The sequence below is a fragment of the Sitophilus oryzae genome, unplaced genomic scaffold (assembly GCF_002938485.1).
Source record: "Sitophilus oryzae breed Bouriz unplaced genomic scaffold, Soryzae_2.0 scaffold_1442_pilon_pilon, whole genome shotgun sequence".
Classification (NCBI taxonomy): Eukaryota; Metazoa; Arthropoda; class Insecta; order Coleoptera; family Curculionidae; genus Sitophilus; species Sitophilus oryzae.
The window spans coordinates 7,319,702-7,346,587 of NW_022146107.1; the positions used below are offsets into that span (position 1 = coordinate 7,319,702).

Genomic DNA, 26,886 nt, shown 5'->3' on the forward strand with positions numbered 1-26,886 from the left:
TTTATGTCAGGATCAGTTTATTTTGTATGACCAGATATTTTACTTATGTCATCCATAACTTGACACTTTCATATTAACTTTGATATAAATGGATTACAAATCTAGGTTATATTTTCCAATGCTGAATTCATAGATAAATGCAATAAGTTTAGATTGGAAAGCCCGTGAAAATTTTGGGTCGCAAAATTATTTTGGGTCGCGACCGTTATATGCGATCTAGCGCTGCTATAGCGGTCGCCTCTGGCGGTCGCTAAGAACAACGACAAACAAAAACAGAAATAATTTTCTCTTGTCAAAGTCAGAATCTTCAAAAATCCTAAAATCTTTCAAAATCTAAACCGCTCTCATTAAAGAAATTCCGAAAAGTGTTTATAACGTCCATTTTCAAAGTAATTATTGCTATCTTGTGAGTTTAATTCAAGTTTTAATTACTCCAACTGGTGATAATTGTGAAAAAGTGGGACTAAAAACTTAAAAAGCTGTGCTGTGAACTGTGAACTGCAAAAACCATCGTGGATCATGGCATAACGTCGGTTTCCAATGTTTCATAGGTATTTCATACATATCCTTATATAAAATAAAGTTTCTTGTATGCAACACACTCTATTTTATTTATGAAATTAAAAGCAAATAATAATAAATTTGAATAAACAATATTTGGCGATATAATTCCGGAAAAAGCTTTACATTTTTAAAACTTATTATTATCTTTTTATGACAAAACTTTTATATATTTTTCTGTTTTTTGACCAGGAGTGTTTGATTGGTAGATGATAAATTAATACTCTATTTGGTTTATTGATATACATTTATAGGAATGAAAATGGAAGATTCGAGTTTGTGGAAGTGAACAATGAATATACTTAAGTGCCTGTTTGGACATATTAATGTTTGAACCCTATTAGACATACCTATGTATTTCACGTTGTCATGTAAAAATTGCCGTTATATTGATTATTATACCCAATGTAAAGTTATATAGTTATACAGGGTCCGGCAATAGTGCGTCGGGCATCTGTAGCTCTCGGGAATTTTATTTAAGCGTAAACCTAAAGTATGTATGAGGATGTATTTCAGGAAAATATTTTAACTTCTATAGAGTGGCTCAAAAAAGTGTAAGTGGATCGTGATGATTCTTTTTTAAATAAAACACCCTGGGTAATATTGAATTTTTGGCTTCCTATCAGATCATTTTACATAATCCTATAATACGAGTAAATTATATATTTCGATAGTTTAAGAGATAGTAATAAATCAATAAAAATATATATTTTTCAATCTTCAATAAAAAAAAAATATTATAGATACAAGAACTGTCCTGAAATCAAAACTATATTAGGTATTTACTTTAGATGGTTTATACTTACTTTGCTATAAATATCGTAATCTTAAATCATACAGGATGTTCAAAATTCTACGCCGAACTTTCTAAAATATGAAATAATTTTTTTTTCAAATGGAACATCCTGTATATTATTTTTTTTTATTAGGTGTAGAATTAAAAAATGAATTTTTTTTGTATTTAAAGTATTTCAAAATTTTTAATGGTTTCGCAGATACAGGCAGTATTATTTCATATGGCTCTCTCAATGGTTAAATACGAGAGGAAAAGCTTTGATAAAAATTTACTGTGGAAAATGCCATTGAAATATAAAACCCCGAATATCTACAAAACCGTTAAAAATTTTGAAATACTCTAACCAAGAAGATCCACTCACACTTTTTTAAGCCCCCAATAGAAGTTAAGAAGAAGCTACTATTTTTTATAGCACCATAAATATCTTCTCTTTCTCAGGCTGGTTCCATCCAGTGTTGGATATCGGCCTCTTCTAGGTTTTTCCATGCTTCACGATCTCTAGCCAATCTTATCCATTGTCTTCCTGCCACTGTTCTGACGTTATCGACCCATCTCTTTTTTGGTCGGTCCACATTTTTTGTTGTTTCCCTAGGTCTCCATAGAATGACTTTTTGGGGCTATCGGTCTGGATCCTGTCTTGCCACATGTCCCATCCATTGCCACTTCAGACTTGCCACTCAGAGTGGTAAGTTACCATAAATATATTCTTCAATTATTGTAGGTGCATATTCCCAAATTTTCAAATTTATATTCCCAAATGTGAACATATTTTTCTTAATGTATGTAAGTATAGTGGGCTATGTGTGATCATCACAGGAGAAGTTCTCAAACATGTACTTGTAAGGATTGTGCCTGATAGTTCGAATGTAGCAAAAATTATTATATCCCAAAATCTGACAAACCACCATATGACATTAAGTCTTAATGACCAGTATTTTGTTACTCATTATGTCAAGATTTGTTAATAATTTTAGTTGATGCAAAAAAAAATAGCATGTTCTCTTCGGAGTAATAATGACTATTAGTGCCTTGCCTTTAATGTGAAACGTACAGCCTCGCCAAAGAAAGTATCATTTTTACTCCTAATAAAATAATGTACTATTTATCGATTTTTAAATTTTTAAATCAATTTAAAAATCATTTTTATTCAATAAAAATAGTTATTTTTTATACGATAAATAAAAATAAGACGATAAAATGGTATTTTATCGTCGACCGAAAAGATTAATTTCGAGAGACGATAATGCAATTTTATCGTCATGTATAAAACAATATATTTTTCCATAGCGAGTTACGTTTTAAAAAATATTCAGAAATTATTATTTCAAGGAATTTATTACGAGTAGAAAAAAATATTGTGCTGGGTTGGCGTTGGTTTCTATGTAATTTGACAAATAAATAAAGCTGTCTTTAGTTGTCAGTTTTGAGTCAATATTTTTTAATTCCCCTTCGTGTCGATTGCTGATTGAATTGGAGCCAGAAATGGCTCAAAACGAAATAAGTAAATTACCAACAGATATTCAGGCTGAGGCGATAAACGCCATATCCAAACTACTTCCATTTAAATCCCGAATAACTTATGAAAAGGAATACAAAAATTTTCAAAAATAGAAGCAATTAAAAAACGTGCGAGAAGAAATAAAGTTTTTAACCTATCCTCCCTGTTAAACTATCATTTAATCTACCTTTGAGGTTAAAGAACTATTTTATCTACTATTTTTGATAGATATAAGGCAATTTTAACAGTTGCTATGGAAAAAAATAAATTACAACGTTTTTAAGGCCAACTGGCAGTAAGCGTTATTAAGAAACCAAGAATAGTACGACCGGCGACCCCAGGTAAATTACGTTTAGGGCTTGACTTCGCCAAAATTATCATTAAATGTCATTCTCTAGTCGTTTCTGATGCCGTTTTTTTAGATTATATGGTACTGATGTTTTTTTAGAGGTTTTTACGAGTAAAAAAAAATGTTGGTTGGTCATGATCATATTTCATAGTTTTAACACCGTCTAAAAATGCTTTATACGGTGGTTTTAATATTCTACACAGAGCAACCAAAACATCTAATTTATAGTTTTCTCATGTCTTTCAGAGGAAGATGATGCAAGCGCGGCAGCCTGACCAGTACGGCGCGGGATGAAGGCGAGCACCGCGTCGCCAGTCCCGCGCCGCCCCCCGCCCCGGCTTCAGCACGGCTAGCGGCCGAGAGTCGCCCGCCTCGATGGAGGAGCGCGACGGGGGCGGCGGCAGCGGTGCGGACGGGGCGGAGGGGTACGCCGCTGCCGCCACCGCCGCCGTGCGCTGGGACGAGTCGGCGGCCGCGCTGCCAGCACCCGGTCCGTCGCCGCCGCCCCTGGTCGACGCGGAGGGCCAGCCGATGTCGCCCCCGGTACCGCCGCCCCTGCCGCTCCAGATGCAACGGCCGTACTCGAGGAGCATGTCCTCGCTGCCGCCAGAGCCGTTCATGATTATGCGCTCCAAGGTGAGTACATTTATGATGGTGATTACAATAAATCCACAATTTGTTAATCTAGTAATAATAATAATAGCGTCTTTATTAATATTAAAAAGAAATGTGTACAGACAATTCAAAGAGATGGCGGCATTCATTTACAGTGCTTTTCCACGCATCGGTTGAACCCAAAAGATGCAAAAGACATATTGACGTGTTACAGAAAGAAAATTTAACATATAGGATCCGGCAATAGTGCGTCGGGCATCTGTAGCTCCTAGAATAAAGAACTTAAGATTTTTTTTTAAGTGCAAATCTAAAGTATGTTCTAGGATGTATTCCTTGTGTATTAAATATTTTAACTTCTATAGGGTGGCTCAAAAAAGGGTGAGTGGATCTGGATGAATTTTTTTTATATGGAACACCCTGTATATTATTGCATTTTTGACTTCTTTTCAGATCACTTTTTTTAAGATATGAGTATATGTATTTCGATAGTTCCACAGATATGAATAAATAAATAAAAAATATATATTTTTCAGCTTTTCTTAAAAAAAAATTATTAAAAATACAGAAATGTCCTGAAATCAAAACTATATTAGATATTTACTTTAGATGGTCTGTACGTACCTGCTACAAGTATGGTAATCGTATATCATACAAGATGTTCAAAATTTTACGCCAAACTATCTAAAATATAAAAAAAAAATTCTTCGGTTTTTTTAAATGAAACACCCTGTATATTATTTTTTTAATAGATGGAGAATTAAAAAATGAACATTTTTTGTATTTAGAGTATTTCAAAATTTTTACGGGTTTTGCAGATATTCGCGGTTTTATATTTCATATGGCATTTTCCATAGTAAATTTTTATCAAAGCCACCCAATGATTTTTCTCTCGTATTTTACCGTTGAGAGAGCCATATGAAATAATACTGTGTGTAACTGCGAAACCATTAAAAATTGGGAAATACTTTAAATACAAAAAACGTTAATTTTTTAATTATCCATCTAATAAAAAATAATATACAGGGTGTTCCATTAACAAAAAACAAAGAATTTTTTTTTATATTTTAGAAAGTTTAGCGTAGGATTTTGAACATCCTGTATGATTTAAGATTACGATATTTATAGCGAAGTTAAGTATATACCATCTAATGTAAACTAATATAGTTTTGATTTCAGGACAGTTCTTGTATTTGTAATATTTTTTTTAATGAAGGTTGAAAAGTATAAATTTTTTATTTATTTATTAATATCTCTGAAACTATTGAAATATATTTATTCATACCTTAGGATTATGTACAATGATCTGAAAGGAAGCCAAAAATGTAATAATATACAGGGTATTCCATTTAAAAAAAAATCATCCCAATCCACTCGCACTTTTTTGAGACACCCTATAGAAGTTGAATCATTTTCCTAAAATACATCCTTGTACATACTTTAGGTTTACACTTAAACAAAATTCCCAAGTTTTTTATTCTAGGAGCTACAGATGCCCGACGCACTACTGCCGGACCCTGTATAATCTTTCAGATCAATTGACAATATAAATAATAAATTAAAATTTACTTAATTCTATATACAATAATTTCCAATACGAATATCATGCAAGCACAGGAAAACAAAAAATATTTTAAATTGTACGTGTGAATTCAAACAAGGCAACGACTTGATTGATTTTCGTGAATATTCTGGATTTAAGTAAGTTGAGGTCATATTTTTTATTATTTTTTTCCAGTAAAATTATAAAATGTAGTCCAACTATTAGGCTTTTTTCAGGACTCTTTCTTACATCATCTTTTTTCCTTTTCTTCATTACTACACTAATTTTAATGCCATACTCACCAGAATTATTAGTACACAGGCATATTATGATTAGTACCTTAACATTAGGGAATATATTACTGTCTTATTCATGCTCGCTACTAACTTTAACATTATAGAATTTTATGTCGTAGCGTATCGAATTACTAGAGGTTAACTTGCTTGCTAATATTAAACCGCATCGCGCCTCAATAGATGACGTGTATTGAGTAATCAGAGTTTGATTGCAGATCACTAATCGTACACGATCGGGACAGGTAGGACAACGAGAGCGGTAAATTTGCATTTCATTGAACATTATGCATTTTGCAACGCCTAATTCACATTACATGCAACGCATTAGCAAGTAACAATCTACGTAGGCAATTTTTTTAAACAAACATTTTCAGATTTAAAGGATTCTTGAGATTCTTATTTAAAAAAGTCTAGCAGTTACTCGAACCTGCTTGCTCAAACCAAAATGTTTTCCCCCGAAGCTGACTGAAAATTTTTCTTGTCACATCGAACTATGTACGCGCATAAAATCTAGTATGCGCTAATTTAGTTAGCAAATATATGGAATTTTATGTTAGTATCACATATGATATTTGATAATAAGCTTCATAAATTTTAAATTAATTAACGTTCGGGTTTATTTTGATACCTCGAACGGACGAAGCACTCTTGTATAGGGGTAAATTGTGTCCAATGAACTTATTTTGATTCCAAAAATACGTAGTAGTCCTACGTCGACGGAATATTGGGACACCCTGTATATTAAAAATAAAGAAAATTTACAGTACCAAAAAAACTAAAAAATATCTTGCTAAATAACAAATTATGCGATACTCTTCTTGCGCAAGGCATTTTTGTCATTAGCTTTCCATACATCAGGAGACCCGACCTGCGGACCCGGCCTGTCGATTAGATCTTTACCCCATTATGTATTCTCGTTTGGGGCAAACATCTACCTTATACAGTAGTTTTTATACCGGGTGAATCTCAAAAGTGGCTCACCCCAATAACTTTTTTATTTTTTTAGATTACAGAACGAGATTTGGCATGTTAATATATGATATAAATTAGGATTGACTGACGTATTCAATGGTTTTCGGTCACTTTTCCTGTTTCACTGGAAATTACTACAACTTTTGATTTTCAAATGGCACCCTCGGTATTTAGTTACTTTATTAGATTGGAAATGACATTCTGAATAGAATGACATATCATTTGTCAACTATTGACATTTTCGAATATGGTTTATTTGAAATTGCAACATGCGTTTCATAACGACAAGTTCACTCGAAATACCAAGTGTGTGGTATCAAATTATTCGTAAAAATGTATTTTCAAAATATGCTAATGAGCCACCCTCGTTCCATTTGAAAAAATTGAGATAAGATTAAAAATACGATTTGGGCATCTTTAACAGCGCTTTCAGATGGAGCGGACCGTCGGCGTCGGCGCGGACCGTCCGTGACTTCGAGCAAGTATTATGAGTTTGTATGAACAACATCCGGACGGAGCATACGCGATCCATGTGAAATTGTTCATATAAACTCATGATACTTGCCCGAAGTTGCGGACGGTCCGCTCCATCTGTAAGCGCTGGTAACCGTCCAGGACAAGACACTAAAAACATTTGACGATTAAACCTATTTTTCCAAGGCTTCTTGATTAAAAATTAGTGTTTTTAACACAGCCATGACACTCTAGATTGAAATTTAAAATACAATTTTCTTAAGCGAAAATGTCAAAAGACTGGGGTGAGCCACTTTTAAGAGTCGCACCAGGTATAGATAAATGTTTATCGGAATAAAAATTGCCGTTTAGAAAGAAACAGCGTTACAAGTCTGCTGACTTCATCCGTTTCGTTTGTTTTTTCAAACCAATCTAATCTGACAGATCAAGTTTGCGGATTTGGCCTGCGACAGGCTTGGTCTGCCACAGACTTGTTCTGTCCCACAAACTTAAAGTTTTTATCCGCAGACCAAATCTTCTGGTGCATGGGAGCTATTGAAGATAGTAATTTGACTGATTAAAGGTTGATTCTCACTATATCTTCCGTTTCTATTCCATATTCATTCCATATCCGTTCCGTATTTTTTATTGTATTGACGCTATACGTAAGTTTCCGTTCCGTATCAGTTCCATACTTTTTATTGTACCATTATTTATATTATTACGAAAGTTTTATTTTGCAAAAATTGGTATCTTTTGAAAAAGGTAGTAGATTTAATTAACAGGTGAAAGAATAACTAAATATCAGTAAAATGTTAACAGAGCTAGTACACATGTAAGAACGGGACAACGCTGTTTCCGATACGCTTCAGTCCGTCCGCCAAAAAAATGTATGGAAGGAAAGGATATGGAACGGAAGGGAAACGGAACAGATAGTGTGCATTGTCCTATTTATTTACATGATATAATATTTTATGTAAACGGAAGGTAGCTGATACGGAAGGTATAGTGAGAATCAACCTTAATACTGTTGTTTTAGGCCCTGAACAGGCGCGTAGTCATCAACGTCGGCGGCGTGAAACACGAGGTGCTTTGGCGAACTTTGGACCGTTTGCCGCATACCCGGCTGGGCAGACTGCGCGACTGCAACACCCACGAGGCTCTCAGCGAGTTGTGCGACGATTACTCACTGATCGACAACGAGTACTTCTTCGATCGGCATCCGAAGTCCTTTTCGTCGATTCTGAATTTTTACAGAACGGGGAAACTGCATCTGGTGGACGAAATGTGCGTGCTGGCTTTCAGTGACGATCTAGAATACTGGGGGGTAAGTTTTCAAAAAATTGGTTACGTTTTTAGAGTCTCTCTTTTAAGCCGGGCTCAAACGACTCGTGTACTTAATAACGCTAGTAATCGTATGATATGAGTAACTTGAGTATAGGCAAGCTTAGCGTTCACGCGATCTGTCCATTTCGACGAGTATGCCAGCACGAACATCCTTGAGAAGTAAACAGTACTTTTTTTCTTTTTCAGTTTTTGTTCTTGTACCGTATGATCGAAAAAAGACGGTATTCCTATTGCGAAATGACGATCGATGACATTTCCCATATATACTTACATATAACATGACAGCGCCATTTTTTTTCGATCAATGGTATAGTACCCTGGATGATTTTGTATATTTTGAAAATTATTATTATAATTTTCGAAAAATATTCATGAGTAAGAAAAAAGTTTCGAATCTAATTTAACTTCGCATTGAAATTCGGTAAGAAAATTTTACAAGAAATTTTGTTTAAGTTCTTTTAAAAATTATAATTTTTGAATTTTGACAATGACTTTTTTCCTTTGACAAGATACCAGCAAAGCGATTAGATTTTTACAAATTGTAAGTTTTGGGTTCGTTGAAGGACTATTAGAGAGCTACACTTTAAAAATAATTTTACAAGATACAGGGTGTCCCAAATAAATAAAAAATATCAAAATTGTATTTTTTTAAACCTGTATATTATTAAATTTTTAGTTTCTGCGATTAAAATAACGGTAAATTTGATTAAGGTTTATCACACTTAAACATTACCGTTTTTGAAATATTTTCCATTTTGTGAAATTGCAGTAAATTTTTAAGGCTTCATTTCTCTAAGTGGATCAAAGTTTTTAATACTAAATAATATTTACTGAAGTTTATTGATTGTGTTGTAATAATAAAAATAATACTACCTAATACAGAGTGTCTAAAATTTATTTTAAATAATTTCTAGCTTGAAACAGCAATAACTTGTTTAATTTAAATGGAACATCCTGTATATTTTAGGAGAATCAGATGCACAATTTAATTGTCCATCAAATTGTATTATATAATTTTTTACCTATTCCTTCATAGAAAATGCATTTTCTAATAGTTTACCTCATTTATCAATATACCCATGGAATATTGCCATTTTAGATTGTTTCTAGAGCAACAAATGTACAAAATGTACAGGTGCTAAAAACGATAATATTACTAGCACATTTGTATACAAAAATAAAACTATTTAAATCTTTATAAAAGAGTATACCATTAAATAAACATACCACCATTATTTCCGTCCAAATATTAATAAATAACATATTTAATTGTGTTAGTTAATAAATTATTCTAAATAAATGTGGATTTGAATCAGAAATCAATATAATAACAAGTTATGAAAATGAACGTCTCTGTTGTTATAAATAAGAATTCGTGAAAAAAAAAAGAAATACAATTTTTAAGGTGTTTCTTTTTACCACACTGTCTAATACACATACAAAATTCAGTTTTTTAGTATTTAGAGCAATTATTATTGATCAACGCAAACAGTCAATTAATGTAGTTTGAATACTAGAATTATAATAATTGATCCTCTTTAACGAATATTTAAACAGTTTTTTATTTTTTTAATTAAATAAACGAACTATATCGACAACATTAGTATCAGTACTCTTTAAAAATTTGTTACATCTTTAAAAATAATCTAAAATGCCAATATTCCATGGGTATATTGATAAATGAGGTCTAAATTATTAAAATGGTATAATACAATTTGATAGACAATTAAATTGTGCATCTGATTCTCATAAAATATATAGGGTGGTCTACTTAAATTAAACAAGTTATTGCCGTTAAAAGCTAGTAATTAATTAAAATAAATTTTTAGACATTCTGTATAAGGTAGTACAATTTTTATTATTGCAATACAAAATGTAGTAAATAGGAATACTTCAGTAAAATATTTAGTTTGCTTACCAACTAAAAACTTAAATATGCCTAGAGAAATGAAGCATTAAAATTATTACTGCATTTTGACACAAACCTAAACATTTCAAAAACGGTAAGATTAAAATGCGGTGAACCTTAATCAAATTTACCTTTATTTTAATCGTAGAAACCAAAAATGTAATAATATACAGGGTGTTCCATTTAAAAAAACACAACTTTGATATTTTTTATTTGTTTGGGACACTCTGTATCTTATAAACATATTTTTAAATTGTAGCTCTAATAGTCCTTCAACGAACCCAAAACTTACAATTTGCAAAAATCTAATCGGTTAGCTACAATATTCCGTGTCGTATGTGGTGAACAACCCTGTATATTGTTGAGAAAGAGAAAAGAGGGAAGATTTTTTTGCAAGGTAGCCAACACAATACATGTCTAGAATGGTGAAGAAATTCACCAGGACAGAGACAGGCGAGAAACTTCATAGTACACATTCGCTAAAATTCTTGACCTTATACAAGCAAAGACAGAAAGACAGTCAAAGCTGTAGTGGGTCTACTAACAGAGCATTGTAAGTTGAATAGACATCTAAAGCTAATGGGATTGGCGGACGAAGCCATGTGCAGGTTCTGTTAATGTAAAGAAGAAACCACAGAACACATTTCATGTCTGTGCGACAGCCTGGCAAATGTGCGATTCTCGGTAATACGCAATTATAGGCCATTGATAGAGAGTAGGGTGTCCGTTATTTACCAAGTTGATCATTGCGCCCTCTAAATTTTTAGTTTATTATCTAAAAAAAATAACAGACCATTGTAAACTCTTAATATTCATATAGAATAAATCTTGCCCCAAAGACGATTCATTTCGGATTTAAATAACATGGGAATTTGCCACTTTTGGCAAATAATTTTTTTTCTCCATCTTGTCCTCTCGCAGCCATGACAATACACATATTCTTGTACAGAATTGAACTCTCTACAAAAAAGGTCTCTTACATTTTTTCTATAAACCTACTCTTTCAAAAGTTATTCACGGTTAATATTAACCACTCGGTAAATTCCTAAATTCTTCAACTTTTTTGACAAATCAAAATACATCATAGGCGTATTTTGATTGCGTTGGCTAGTCTCTGGGGTAATTTTTTTTGTTTATAGATGTAATACGCGAAATACCCGACCGATTTTGTAGAACTTCGTACGTTTTTGAAATTTAGGTTAAATTATGCTACTATTATTTAAGAACTTACTCTCGAAAGTTACAAGTTTATAATAAAAGGCAAAAAAATAACCTACGATTTAAATTTGGCGGGAATCGTTGGAAAATGATCCGGAACTTCGGCCGCCATTGGAACTGTGGGTTGGAAGTTGGAGAGGTGCACGGTCCGGCTAGACGCCAGTGACTAGTCGAGCTACTAAATGCGTTGAAGTGCGCTTGCGTAGAAAATATCCGTATGTTGGCAAGAATGTTTGTAAAAATAAATTCAAATCGTCAACTCAATATAAAAAAAAATAAAAATAACAGAAATTTACCGAACTTTAGTTAATTAATATAAATTTATTAACGAAATATTAGTTAATTAAGTACTGCAAAAGAATACAAGCTCAAAAATAATAAGTGTTAGAATTAACTACCTGTCGTGCATTCATTTGTTTTCCATTGTTCAAAATTGTTTATCATGGTATCATGAAAGTTGCTTTTTTTTTCAAATAATAGATTAAGTCTTTCAAAAATAATCATAATTTTGTCAAAAAAGTTGAAAAATTTAGGAATTTTCCGAGTGTAACTTTAACCGTGAATAACTTTTGAAGGAGTAGATTTATCGAAAAATTGCAAGAGACCCGTTTTGTAGAGCGCCCAATTCTGTATGTGATGAACACACAAACTTGTTCAACAACAATGTTCAGAACATGTGATTGTCATGGCTGCGAGAGAGCAAGATCGAGAGAAAAAAAATTATTTGCAAAAAGTGGCAAATTCCCATGTAATTTAAATGGAAAATGAATCGTCTTTGGGGCAAGGTTTATTGTGTATATTGTCAAGACTTAAATATAGGCCAACTTGGGTTTACATCAGATTGGGAAAAATCATGTAAAATATAATTCTAGTAAACCAATTTGATGTAGATTCAAGGGAATCGTTCGCGTATACGTCGACCTGAATATGTTCTTATAATAAACATTATTAATTAAACAATTAAAATCAGGTCGATGTGAGCGTGATGTTCCAGGGCTAGCTCGTACTAAATATCGGTGCTGGAAATATACAAAGGAGATTTTTGAGCACGTACCCGCCGATAATTGGGACGAGCGGAAAAATATAAGATAGTGTGCTGAAGACAGGGGAGTTGGTTAGTCCATCGATGTGAGTCGTATTATACAGTCAGTAATTCGCGTTATCAGTCCGTTAGTAGAAGACAGCGCAGACTGAAGATGTTCCTGTAAGTACTTAGTTAACTAAACCATTAAGTCTTGGCATTCCCCAAAATTGTATTATACTGTGAACTTGTTATGTTAAATAAATGTGTATTGTGTTCAATGGTTGTTTTGATTGAGAGAGAGAACCTGGTATAGCGACCCTAGCAAACAACCCCCAGCTAGGTCGCGACAATATTAAGGGTTTACAATGGTCTGTTATTTTTTTCTAGACAATAAACTAAAAATTTAGATGGCGTCGTGAGAGAGATGATCAACTTGGTAAATAACGGACACCCTAATACAGAGTGATATGGAAGGTTCAGTCTCCAAGTTGCTAGATTTTTTAAAAAGGATGGGACTGGAGAATGTAACCTAAGGATCAGAACTAGACCACAATAGACCTGAAAAGGCGCATTGGTGGACCAGGCCGACGGCTGCCTCAAAGAATCAAGTCTAATCTAGCAAATAGAAATTGGTAAAAAAGAGTAAATTTACAGAAATAAAAATATAATTTGCTGAAAATATTTCACAATATTGAATGACGCTCTACGCTTTCGTAATATCCTGTATAAATTAGACACCAATTTATCTTTGAGTAGGAATGAGAACATTTTGGTAATAATATAATGTTTAAACTCTATATTGAAATTAAAATTTATTTTTAAACCAGCTAATATCGAACGATAAAAAAATTATGCATGCTTGGTATTGTCCAGCGAAAAATAATGCAAAACAAGGATTAGGCTAATCTTCTGATCGTTGGCTGACACCCAAACTCGAAATTTATGTATTTGGTTAGAATAAAAAAGACTATTAATTATAAACCACGCATCGGAACAACAGATCAATAAATTATAACTAATTTGTATTCAGTAAATATCCCGCTTAAGTGGAGCATATAGTTAATTAAAAAAAGTAGGTTACTGAAAGGCTAATGGAGGTGAGTAAAAACAGAAAGAATTACCTATCTATGATACAAAAGAAACTTTAAGTCTTATTGGCGACAATAGTTTTCCTAGCATGACTATATTTGAGAGATTAAACAGTGCATTTTTGTATTTTATTTAGAACGTTAGAACTTCAATATTTTAGTTAAAAATATTAGTTGCCGTGGTTTGTTTTGAGAGTTTTTTTAACACAGAATCTTTTAAATTGTAAGTACTACTGTAGTAAGTTTCTACTGTTGCATTTCAGTATTTTAGTGTCAAAGGATGGTACCTACAGGGTGAGTTTCCTACGGTGTTCTCTATGGGTATCTCGGAATCTACCGGAGATAGAGAGTTGGTTAAATGGGGAAAGAAATGTAGTTTTGTGGGGTCATAAATATGCGCCTTTCCGATTTTTGAAAAAGTTCATGGCTTACTAGATATTTCGAAAAAAACAAATTTCGACTATTTTAAAAATTGTCCCTAATTCCATTATAAGCTATTTTAGACAAAAAGTTTTCAGATAAAAGTTGTAGATAATCACATCCTTAATGATATTGTGTCCTCCGTTTTTTTCTAAAGCCTGTTATTTTTCACATATGACACAAACATATGTTTTTTTAAATGGAAACCATAGTTGGCCAAGACTCCATAGAAAGCGCCATTTTTAAGCTTTTCAACATAAGCTATAATATGTTTTTTTCGAAAAATTACTGAGTTATAGCCAATTCTAATCATTTTTAAACAATTTCACTTAGTTAGCCATGGAAACAAGTTCAATTGTCTTTGCTCTTATAAATGTGAAACTGTCACATCCAAACTTTGTAAATTAAAATAAACAAAAATTGTAAATATGAATTTTTCAAATGAAGAAAAGCGTGTAGGTTAGGTTCAACTTTTCTTGACCATACATTTTCGAGGATACGTTGACCGGTGAATGTTACGTTTTTCAGAGAACGTAAAGACATGTTAGAAAAGTTAAATTTAGTTATAGCGAATTCTTATCTTTCTTGACTAATTTCACTTAGATTGCATGGTATTCTTATTCTGTTATGATTTATAACTTATAAAAATTCAGAATATATTACTGAACGGTTCTTTACAATTTATATTACACAAACTAAAACTTAAAAAAATAATATCACTACTAACACTTTATATTTTAGAAAAATAGTTATTTTAGAAAATGTTCAAAAAATTCGCCATTGTTTTGAGTTGCATCTTTTTAAAACTGCGAATTACTACCTATTCTCACAGAAGGACTGGTCGACTTAATTAAACTTTTCTCGTACTGCCACTTGGAGTGCCTCTCTTAATTCATAAGTTCTTTTGTAAACCTTATTGTTAACTATACCGCATAAAAAAATCTAAAATGGATAGGTCAGGTGATCGAGGAGGCCTATGCAATTAGTCCACCTCTTCCTATCCCTGCGTTTGCATAATTATGATATAAATAATTTTTAACATTTCTTTTTATTACGGGGGTGGGGGTGGTGTGTCATAATGAAAGTCATGTTGGAACCACTCTATTGATGCGCGAGTATCTACACACTTTTCTTCATTTGAAAAATTCATATTTACAATTTTTGTTTATTTTAATTTAATAAGTTTGGATGTGATGTGACAGCTTCACATTTATGAGAGCAAACACGATTGAACTTGTTTCCATGGCTAACTAAGTGAAATTGTTTAAAAATGATAAGAATTGGCTATAACTCAGTAATTTTTCGAAGAAAAGATATTATAGCTTATATCACCAAAAAGCTTAAAAAATGACGCTTTTTATGAAGTCATGGCCAACTATGGTTTCCATTTAAAAAACATATGTTTGTATTATATGTCAAAAATGACAGGCTTTAGAAAAAAATGGAGGACACGATCTCTTTAAGAATGTGATTATCTACAACTTTTATCTGAAAACTTTTTGTCTAAAATAGCTTATAATGGAATTAGGGACAATTTTTAAAATAGCCAAAATTTGTTTTTTTCGAAATATCTTGTAAGCCATGAACTTTTTCAAAAATCGGAAAGGCGCATATTTATGACCCCACAAAACTGCAATTCTTTCCCCATTTAACCGACTCTCTATCTCCAGTAGTTTCCGTGATACCCATAGAGAACATCGTAGCAAACTCACCCTGTATATGCTATTTATTAGGTGACTATGTAGATGTAGATTGTATGGGGTTCTTGTTTTCTAACTAGATCGTTAGGTATATATGTATAGTAGGAGAACTTTATTTTTTGCCTAATTTGCTCAGTTTCTCTCGCCATTCTTTGACCAATTTCGAATTTATATTGATACAGCTGTTGATCGCTTTTAAGCTGCTTGACTACTAGATAAGATGGCTATTTCTTGTTTCCGATAGTTCATATCGAAGATAAGTTGTACGCATTTCCCGATGGCGTAGTTTTCTGCCGGTAGGATGCTGGGGTAGGTGTCCATTGGGTTCGGAGTATTTAGTTTTTTCGGCCCAAGTATTCTTTGTTCCTGATTCGACTTTGGAAGCATGAGTATACCACGTTATGGTATGGTCTTTTACCTGCTGGGCAAACGCTTCTATCTTCCAATTCTTTTTATTGCTAAATACTACATTCAGGTGTTTTTCAAAGTTTGGTTAGGTTAAGTATTGTTTAAAAAGAGAGATGTTTGTTTTAAAGCAATTATTTGCTAAAATACAGTGGATTACAGAAATGGACAAAAGTTAATCCTTAGATTTTAAAAAATAAAATAAAATATATTAAACAGTAAACCACGTTAGCAATAACCATTATTAGTAAACTATATAAGTAGTTGTACCACGTTAAGTAAGTTTTTTCTTCTTAACTTTTAGAGCAATAATTGTATAACATGTATTTCCATTTTAGTGTCATGAGGAAGGAATGAATAAATTCCGAAAGCTTGACAATTAACAAAGCGTATTAATTCTTTGTCAAACCCTTCCGACTGCCCACTAGTTCCTACATTTTCTTAAACAGTAAAAGTAGATATATTTCCATAACTCTTGTTTAGAACATTGTGTTTGTAGTAAATTGAATTATTGATAAATATGTAACATATTTCGTTTCAGGTCAGTTTATAATAATAAATGCACATTTTGATACAGTGCCAATGATTTTATAAAATTATGCATCTAATATTTCTTCCATTTATTATAATAAAAATAAATATGACGAATTTACTTCAAAAATATAAACGAGCTTATTTTTAGCCATCTTTAATAACACATGAAATATTTATGATTTCTCTAACAGCACAAGTAAACAAAGTGAATATTTATGTTTCAAAAATATAGTCTTAAAGTTATTACGCATTAATAATAATTATGATCAATGTAAGTACCTACATACTACTTTTTACTCTTGCTGTACAAATAATATGGCTGTTTTTGTCTCTTAAGGTAGACACACACATAAAATTTTACTTTTGTGCCTTGAGGGTTTTGTTTAAATGCGGATGATCCACACGGACTGATATGCGTCAGTTCATGGCTCGAGTTTATAGCAATGGCTTTTATCTACGAAAATGCTTTGTTAGCAATTAGTTGTGTTAATACTATTTACCATTAGACGGAAATACCAAAAAGGTCTCAATATCATAATATATTGACATAAATCTTACTTTACATAAACTTAAGACTTAATTTTATCGTATTTTTGTGGTTGTATCCACCACCCCCTCCACTTAAGGCCGTTCAACCTTTTCCAATATGGCGGAGATAGTGCTTTATTTGGCGCGTATTTTAAACCCTGTTTTATTTCCAAATAGACATTTTTCACACACATGTCGGGTTAGATTACGTAATATTTCACTAATTTTTTAATATACAGGGAGTCTAAAGTTCTCCACATAAGTATGGAATTTTTTGTATTATTTCTTTTATGAAAACATCAGTTTATGTTAGTTTTTATAAAAAGGTCTGCTTTCTCAGAAAATAGGTAGTGTTAAAATATTCAAACTTGAGGTAGCATATATAGGGTGTACAAAATCATTGGAAAAAGAAATAACCAGAAATATATGACAGAAAATAGCAATATAAACTAAATATTCAATTGCAAACACTTACCTACCATAGTTTAGAATTTACTGAACGTTTGATAAATATATACTATTATGGACAGTATAGGAGGTTATTTGTCTTAGTAAAAGCCTTGGTAAATGCTCTTGGAATTATAAACTACACTGGCTTGGATCAAAAAATATGGAATATTTTTTCCATGTTTCGAGCATTACACAAATGGAGGATAACTAAAAAACACAATGTGTGTTTCAAGATTTTAAATAGAAAAAAACTAAATACCTTAGCTTAGTTTTCTTTACTCTTTCTCTTTACATAGGGCATTGTCTTTGTGGTAAAGACGTCATTCCTTTTTTTTGCATAGTTCTTCAATAAAATATTGGAAATTCTGCACAAGATGGATTTAATAATAAATTCTGACGTATGTGAGGGGCAATTGTGACCTAAAAAAGGACTTACATCCAGGCCATTTATATTTTCAAATGTCAATGTTCTCAATATCTTTCTGTGATCATTTTGATGTAAAAAGCTTGATTCTTCTTCCAATATTTTACTTATAGTGAGGTAAGTGTAAGCAGTAGCCATAACTACATCCTCACTAGGGTAACGGAGGTTTTGGCCTTTGGCTTTTTTGAGGTATATTTAATGCACTCCCCGAGAACTCCTTACCCGAGAACTACCAGTAGGAGTGAAATTATCTCTTTTAATAGTTGTCAACCATTTTTTAAGAAGCTCGTCATTTTTTGGGAATATAAAAGCAGAAACCTTGGGACCCCCTCTATAATTTCCGTGACAATTTGGAACAGAGCATGTAAAAGGCATGCTACAATAAAATGTTAACCCTTTAATACCTATCTTTTGATTATTGTAAGTAACCATTATAAAGTACTATGCAGACTGGTGGTGAAGACTTTTTACTCATTTAGGTGTAATATCTTGATAAATACTTCTAGTTCTTACTTTAAAATAATTAATAATACAGGAGTACGACAAGCACAAAAGTTTGAAGTTCCCTATGTGGAATGTCTGGTTTGGATTTTTATTACACTCTTATTTTATCACAATTTTCTGACCACTCCATGTACTGAATACTAAGAACTAAACAAACGTGTTGCAGAAGCACAACAAACTAGATATAATTAATTATTTCTGGTATGCAATCGGAACGAGAAACCACTACCGGCTTTTCAGGTTGAAGGTAAACAATTTAAAAATGCACTGTTTTCGCCGCCATATTTGCCTTGCGCATATCATCTTGAATGGCCTTACGTGGAGGGGGTGGTGTTGTATCACGGATCACAATACACTTACTGCTAATATACAGTTCTAATGCAGATTGTGGAATAAGTAGTAATAATATGTGTACGTAACAGCGCGCCACGTATTAAACTCAGAACTAAAGAAAAAATGTTTGTTTTTTAATTATTCCTTGAAATTAAATAAATTATGAGATGTTTATATATCATATTTTACCTAATAACTTTTTACCTATTACGTTTACATCTATTACAGGTAGACGAATTATATTTAGAATCTTGCTGCCAACACAAATACCATCAGAGGAAAGAGCATGTGCATGAAGAAATGAGAAAGGAGGCTGAATCTCTTCGACAACGAGACGAAGAAGAATTCGGTATGTAAGTCAAGCGAACTAAACTATGACGAAAACTAATTTGAAACATTTATCGTTCGATAGATACCTAACCTTTCTAGCGGAAGCGCTCAAGAAATATACTATTTGACCATTTGAACTATGCATTTTCAATACAATTTTTTATTCCAAAATGTTATTACTGATATTATAGGAAAATGTGGTGGTAGGCAAGGTTCAAATAACAGTGCAGTAATACATTTTCGACTTAAGGTGGATTCTTATGTATTTGTTTTTTTTATTTTACGATATTAAGCTTCATTCATAATCTCGAAATTAGTGGTTTCAATTAGAGTCACAGGTTGGTTCTTTAATTTTAATATAAGCATTCAGAACTCAGAACGTCAAAATTAGTGCTAATAATGTCTAATTAGTAGAAAAAACACGCTTTTTAACTTTTGCCACTAATTATATTTCAAAATTAGCGAGTAATGTCCGTCAAGAGAAATTGTGGTTAGAATTGAAAAAATATATTTTTATAAGCTAATTACTAAACTTTTTTCCATGTGTACAACTGAAAACCGTAAGGATATTCTATTAATTTGAATTGTATTTTTTTTAGATATTGTGAATGATCGTAAGCTCTTAAGCTTCATTCAGAACCTCGAAAATAGTGGAATAAATTAGTTGTTTATTTATTACCTATACTTTATACTTTTGATTTGACGATCATTCATAATATCTAAAAAATACAATTCAAATTAATAGAATATCCTAGAAACAGCTTCGGGTAGTAAGTTGTATCCATAGATAAACCCTTCATTAAACCTTTTATTTATAACCACAATTTCTTTTGACGGATGATAATAATCAAAGGCCAAAATGACCTGGGTCGAAAATTTTGAAGTATTATTATTGGCAAAAATTATTGAAAATTAAGCTGCATTCAGAACCTCCCAATTAGTGGAATAAATTAGTGGTTTCAATTACACTTTATACTTTTTAGTTTACTATCATTCACAATGTCTAAAAAACACAATTAAAATTAATGAAATATCCTAGCAACAGCTTGCGGTAGTCTGTTGTATCCATAGAGAAAGCATAATATTTAGCTTATAAAACAATAAACTTTTGATTTCTAACCAAAATTTTTCATGACGGGTGATAATCAAAGACCAAAATGACATTCCTCGCAAATTTTGAAGTATAATTAATGGAAAAGTCAAAAGTTTGTTAACTTTTTTCAATAAATGAAAATTACTACCACTAATTATAACGTTCTGAATGCTCACATTAAAATTAGGTGAACAAACTTCTACGGCTAATTGAAACTACTAATTTATTCCACTGATTTCGAGGTTCTGAATGAAGCTTTACTATCACTAATTTTGACTTTCTGAATGTCTTACATTGAAATTAAAGGAACACATTTCTACGCTAATTAAAACCACTAATTTATTCCACTAATTTCGATGTTCTAAACGAGGCTTACATGTGCCTTCTAATTTTTTCTCTAAAAATCTTTTTTCTTATAAAGTTTGCGTCGCATATTTACGGTTAAGTATCCGAAAATTTGTAATTTATTTTTGACACTGACAACTGCCAGGAGTACCGGTTCAATATTTTTGAGCTTACACTGTATATTGTAGATATATTCCTTGTGTTATAGCGGGTTTTTACAATGTGGTCGGCGAGAATTAAAATTTTTAATTATTTTTTTTGTGAATGTTTAGGCGAGGACCAATGTTCACAGTGGCAAAAGTGGCTGTGGGACCTACTGGAGAAACCTACTACTTCGATAGCTGCTAGGGTGAGTTTACGATAACATATTTACCGTTAAAATGGGAGGCTTGCTACCTTTAAACAATTTTTTGCTATATTTTCGACGTTTTTATGGTGGCTTTAACTTAAGCTTATTTTTTATTGGTTTTAGCTTAGTTTTTGTACTAAGCTTTAACTTAAGCTTAGTTTTTTTATTGGAAGACAAATTTTATTAATTTATGAAGATACTTTAGTTTTTATTTTAATTATTTCTACCGATGGAAAGTTTAAATTCTATTATTACTGTTGGAGGTTAGTACCTTTGACGTTACAACAGCAAAATAAAACACTAATTCACTACAATATATCAAAACACTTTACTTATAACATTGGACACGCGTGCCGCTAATCATAGCATCATCAGCAGATGATTAAAACTGGTTCAATCATCTCAGCAGTGTGCAGTGGGATTCTGTAAGGTCCGTAGCAAGAAATTTCTTGTCTAGCCTCAGTTATTTGTATACGATTGATGAGTCATTAGACAGGAAATATGTTTACAGAATCGGGCCTCAGGATGATATTAAAATGTTCAGCGAAACGCGCGTCTCTTCTTAAAAGTATAGTGTTTTGGTGTATTGTTGCGAATTTGTGTTTCGTTTTGCTTAAATTCTATTATTATTTAATTTTTGTATTTTATTTTGTTTCTATATATATTGCTTGAGCATGATTTTGTCGCGTTTTTTTCTGTAAATAAAATAACATTATAATCGTATTATAATTTTAATATTTCTATCAATAGTTATATTCCGATTTTTCATACGATACAAAATTTTAAAAAGTTTTAAATTAAATATTGCTTAATGCTAAATGTTTTTCATCTGATGCTCGAAAATAGATCTAATAATTATCTTTAGGAGAAGGGATAAAAAATAACAGATACTTATGTACTTTTATAACATTTAATGATGCATAATATGCCTGTCTGTTACCATAAAATTTTAAAATAAGTTTATACGGTTTTATATTATCTAAAATTTCAAAAAAAATAAGAAAATAAAATCAAATATTTTCCAAGATTTTTTTAAAATATTTTTACGAGATTTTTTAATATATTCCTTTATTAGTGAGTAATTTCACTCATAAATAGATTTTTAGTTAGTCAAAACAGTAGCATTTACTTTTTAGTAATAACTATACTAATCACATTTCGTTTTTTCATACCAATTAATATTACATACAGGATGAGTCCTAAATAAGTGCAAATGTTTTTAGGGCTGGTAGATTTTTATAAAAGAAACATATTTTCTCTTTACTGCTTTTTAGATAATTTTTCGCTTTTGAGAATCGCTGGATCTTTTCTGGATTTTCTTTTTAAATTTAATCTACTTTCTATGTTGCTATATTATGGAGATATTAGTATTATTTTTACTAAAAATTAAAAAAAATCGTTTAAATTTTTCAAAAAATTGCAAAGTAAAAAAAAATCTTCACAGTAAAAATGTTCAATAATCATGCAAAAAAACTCATAGACGTGTTTCTGAGGAAATATACCATCTATAAAAATGTTTTTTAAGACTCATCCTGTGTATTTAATATCTATTATAAAATACATTAAACATTTTCCATAATGTGTAGTGTTATGAGTCACATTTCCTTAACATTAACACATTACTGTTTCTAAGATATTTACAAGAATTATTTTATAATGTCAAAACAACGTTAGCAAATTATTGTTGTTTAGTCAAAAATATATAATTCCTAATAATTTTTGTGTTAGTACAGACAAAATATTTATACAATTTGAGAAGTATTATACAAATTTATAGATATTTTTATAAATTTGAATATCTGTACTTTAGGGTAAAGCCTTGTATGTTTAATAATAATTAGAGGTTAATAATATATATATAAGACTAAAAATGTAAAATAACACAGAATTATATATTTTCGAGCATCAGAATTACTACGAATGATATGGCAAATAACTGTTCTAGATGTCCACTGCAACTTGAAGATCTGGAGAATATCGGTGTTGTTTTTTATATTTAATCGTGCCTTTTCAGCTGTTTCTGCCTTATAACTTTTTTTATATACGTACGTTTGATGGTGAATGGGCAAATGCGACAACCAGTCGCACTCTAATCATTCGAACTCTGAAATGCGCTGTCGGTTATAATTCAGTCTTTTTGGTGACTATTTGGATCAGTACCAAATTATAATTTAAAATAGAAAACAAATTTCTTGCAGTAGAGGTATATAACAAAATTATATAAGGGTTCTTGCCACTTAACTGCTAATATAGAAATTTAATTCTACGCTGTGTTTGTCATAATGCGGATCAACCTGCTCTCACTACCGGTTCCGGTTTCGGATTCGAAACCGGTAGTGAGAGCAGGTTGATCCGCATTATGACAAACACAGCGTAGAATTAAATTTCTATATTTCATTACACTTAACTGCTAATATAGAAATTTAATTCTACGCTGTGTTTGTCATAATGCGGATCAACCTGCTCTCACTACCGGTTCCGGTTTCGGATTCGAAACCGGTAGTGAGAGCAGGTTGATCCGCATTATGACAAACACAGCGTAGAATTAAATTTCTATATTAGCAGTTAAGTGGCAAGAACCCTTATATAATTTTATTATAATTTAATCAACATATTCAAGCCCATTAAATACTAATTGTAATATTTTGATTTAATAAATATATGTATATTTTCATAATACTTCATATGCTTAAATTTTTATTTAGCAGATCTTGCTGAGTTTTGCTAAATAAATTTGCTTTTATTACAATAACCATTATTTTAGATACTAGAACGTAAATACGGGTTAGAATAATAACTTTAGATACTGCTTAAATATTAATATTTGCTAAAATTGTAAGTGATCTGTTCTGTTTTGTTGGCTTTCATTCTGTACAATCTGGTATTACAATTATTTATTACTAAAGGAATTAATTTTAGTTTTTGAGAAGAATTATTGAATTCATCTTTCAATAATTATATATCACATTACTATATAATATAATAAATTACATATGTCTGAGTTCTCTTAAGTATTAAATGTAGGTATAATATTCATATTTAAGAGATGTTGGATCTGATGAAACAAACTTGATCTGTGATTTTTTACTTTATTCGATAGAAAATGACACTCTGAATCGAATGACATATCATATATCAACTTTTGACATTTTGGCATATGGTTTATTTGAAATTGTAACATGCGGTTCATAACGACATTTTGACTCAAAATACCAAGTGTGTGGTATCAAATTATTCGTAAAAAAATGCTTTTTCCAAATATGCTAATGAGCCATCCGCGTTCAATTTGAAAAAATTGAGATATTATTAAAAATAAGATTTGGGCATCTTTTAACCGGCCAGGACAAGACACTAAAACATTAGACGATCAAATCTATTTTTCCAAGGCTCCTTGATTAAAAATTAGTGTTTTTAACACAGCCATGGCACTCTAGATTGAAATTTAAAATAGAATTTTTTTTGAGTGACTATATCAAAAATTGACATATGATATGTAATTCGATTCAGAGTGTCATTTTCTATCGAATAAAGTAAAAAAATACCGAGGATGCCATTTAAAAATCAAAAGTTGTAATTATTTTCGGTGAAACCGGAAGTGATCGAAAACAAATGAATACGTCAATCAATCCCAATTTATGTCATATACTAACATACCAAATCTCGTTGTTTTATCTGAAAAAATAAAAGAGTTATAGGGGTGAGCGCCACTTTTGAGACGCACCAGGTATGTCTATATGTCTTACAATTATTTATTGCCAAGGAACTATGAATATTAGGTAGCTTCAAAAACTAATGAAACAAGAATTGTTGGAAATGTAGAAAAATCATTATAATTATATTTTAAAATATCAAGTTGGAAGAGTACATTATATTGGGTAAAAGTAGTTATTTTAAGTTTAATTCCAATTATCTCAATATGCTATATATTATAAATATAATTTGGGTCAATAATTATATGCGAAATAATTAAAAATCTAAGGTATTATAGAGTTGTAGTTAAATTATTATTATTTATAATTTTAAATTAAAAATATTTAAGTTTTAAGAATATAAGCAATTTTTTATGAGGTATTTTTTAAATATATTAAATCTCTCTATAGAATTAATATATTTTAATGATGAAAATTATAAAAAAGCTAACAAAATATGTACAGTTCATACTATCATCGCCAGCAATGAATATATCAAATATTGTAGATTTACAAATACATTTTTACTAACAATTCAAGTAGAATTTTATGAAGTAGTGTACATAGTTGGTAGATATACTTTATTATTAATTATATCTTTTAAAACTGCTCTAGATTGATAGTAGCGTCAAAATAGTTCGCCAGATTAGGCTACTTATAATTGACATTCGAGTTCGAGCTACTTGTACATTGCTTCCTATGTTATTCGTATATATAACCCATTTTGAATTAATCTGAAAATATGCTTGATTTACACACTAACACGTCCTTTAACTTTTATCACGCACTTGTTTCTTTATTTTCATTTTCTATGTTGCGTCTTTTTTATTCTCAGTTACTTATTATTTATCAATTATTGTTGTGTGTTGTTAATCACAGTTGTTAATTTCAGTCTGAAATGGAAATCTTGGTTTGGTTTCCTAAAAACACATAATAGATTAGGGACAATTTTTAAACTTCAATTATAATTTATAAAAAATATAATTTATAAATGATACTGTAGGCAATAATTAATAACATTTACTATGATCTAGAATTGTTTATATATAGGTATAGGACGAATAAAATACAATTTTTGAAAAAAATAAAATATTTTTGAGAAATGTAGATCAGATTTTGAGATTTTAAATGTCGATCCTGTAGACATATTTTATTACTGAATTATTGAAGTTTATCAGTAAGTGCTTTTTTAAATAAACGTTAATCATGAAGAAGTATGTTAATTTTAAGACTGTTCCTACCTCTGTTTTATCTAAAACAATTTCACATTGGGTTTATCAAGATTTTAATAATTTTTAAGGTAGCTTATTCACTCTGATAATAATATTTTTGACCATATCAAATATGGCTCATGTTTTTGATAACCAAATTTAAAATTTTATTTATGTGTGAATATTAAAGTAATTGTATAAAATGTTGTGTTCATATTCTTGTTTATTTTAAGTTCATACTATTGTTTATTGTAAGCTTGCTTTTGTTCAATAATGTTTATTTAAAAAATCTATATAACCACTTTGTTAAGTTTCTTATTTTCATTATAGTGTATATTATAAAAATAAAAAAAATCACAAAGCATACACTTTCTTGCTTCGTAATTTCTTTTTGTGTCTCTTGCTTCTTACGTCTCTTAAGCTATTGACTGCAATACAAACACGAATCGGTTCTTTTATTAAAGCCTTAAAGTCGACAAGGGCAAAGAATGTAAGCATTATTTATTAACAAAAGATGGTCAAAGAGATAAGAGTTTGTTAAATTGAGAATTTATTGAATTCTGATTGAAAAAATATTGGAAAATAGAACGATGTGGAAGACAAGTAAAGTATGTTGATGATACTTAATATTCTTAGAAGATTTGATGTTATGTTTCAAAAACCACTGAGCATTGTAAATAATTAATTATAAAAATAACTTGTAAATGTAAATATTTATATTACATAATAAAAAAGGGGTCCAAGTTGCTTGGAAATGACCAAGGGAAATATAATGAACCGTTCACTGCACTAATCGCTTAACTCCACATTTTGAAAAATCTTAAATTTATGTTAAAAACACTTGGTAAGATGGGTGGGCTATGGAAGGCCACTGTAACGAATAAACAGTTTTTATTAGTTCATTT

At 31.0% G+C, this 26,886-nt stretch overlaps 1 protein-coding gene across 1 annotated transcript; it reads left to right on the forward strand.

The window, feature by feature from the left end:
* The first annotated feature begins 3,500 nt into the window (after positions 1-3,500).
* On the forward strand, positions 3,501-23,276 carry LOC115877190 (potassium voltage-gated channel protein Shab-like). The gene is made up of 5 exons (XM_030893349.1): positions 3,501-3,840; positions 8,120-8,407; positions 19,193-19,313; positions 21,005-21,081; positions 23,027-23,276. Exons 1-5 carry the CDS (start codon positions 3,580-3,582, stop codon positions 23,042-23,044), a joined length of 765 nt encoding a protein of 254 aa, XP_030749209.1. The 5' UTR covers positions 3,501-3,579; the 3' UTR covers positions 23,045-23,276.
* Positions 23,277-26,886: the final 3,610 nt, after the last annotated feature.

What these genes read in the sequence shown, in the direction of transcription:
- LOC115877190 (XM_030893349.1), top strand. Translation starts at nt 3,580, where the DNA reads ATGGAGGAGCGCGACGGGGGCGGCGGCAGCGGTGCGGACGGGGCGGAG. An exon ending in TCATGATTATGCGCTCCAAG is followed by an intron (nt 3,841 to 8,119) that starts GTGAGTACATTT and finishes CTGTTGTTTTAG; the next exon opens with GCCCTGAACAGGCGCGTAGT. An exon ending in ACGAGACGAAGAAGAATTCG is followed by an intron (nt 19,314 to 21,004) that starts GTATGTAAGTCA and finishes GTGAATGTTTAG; the next exon opens with GCGAGGACCAATGTTCACAG.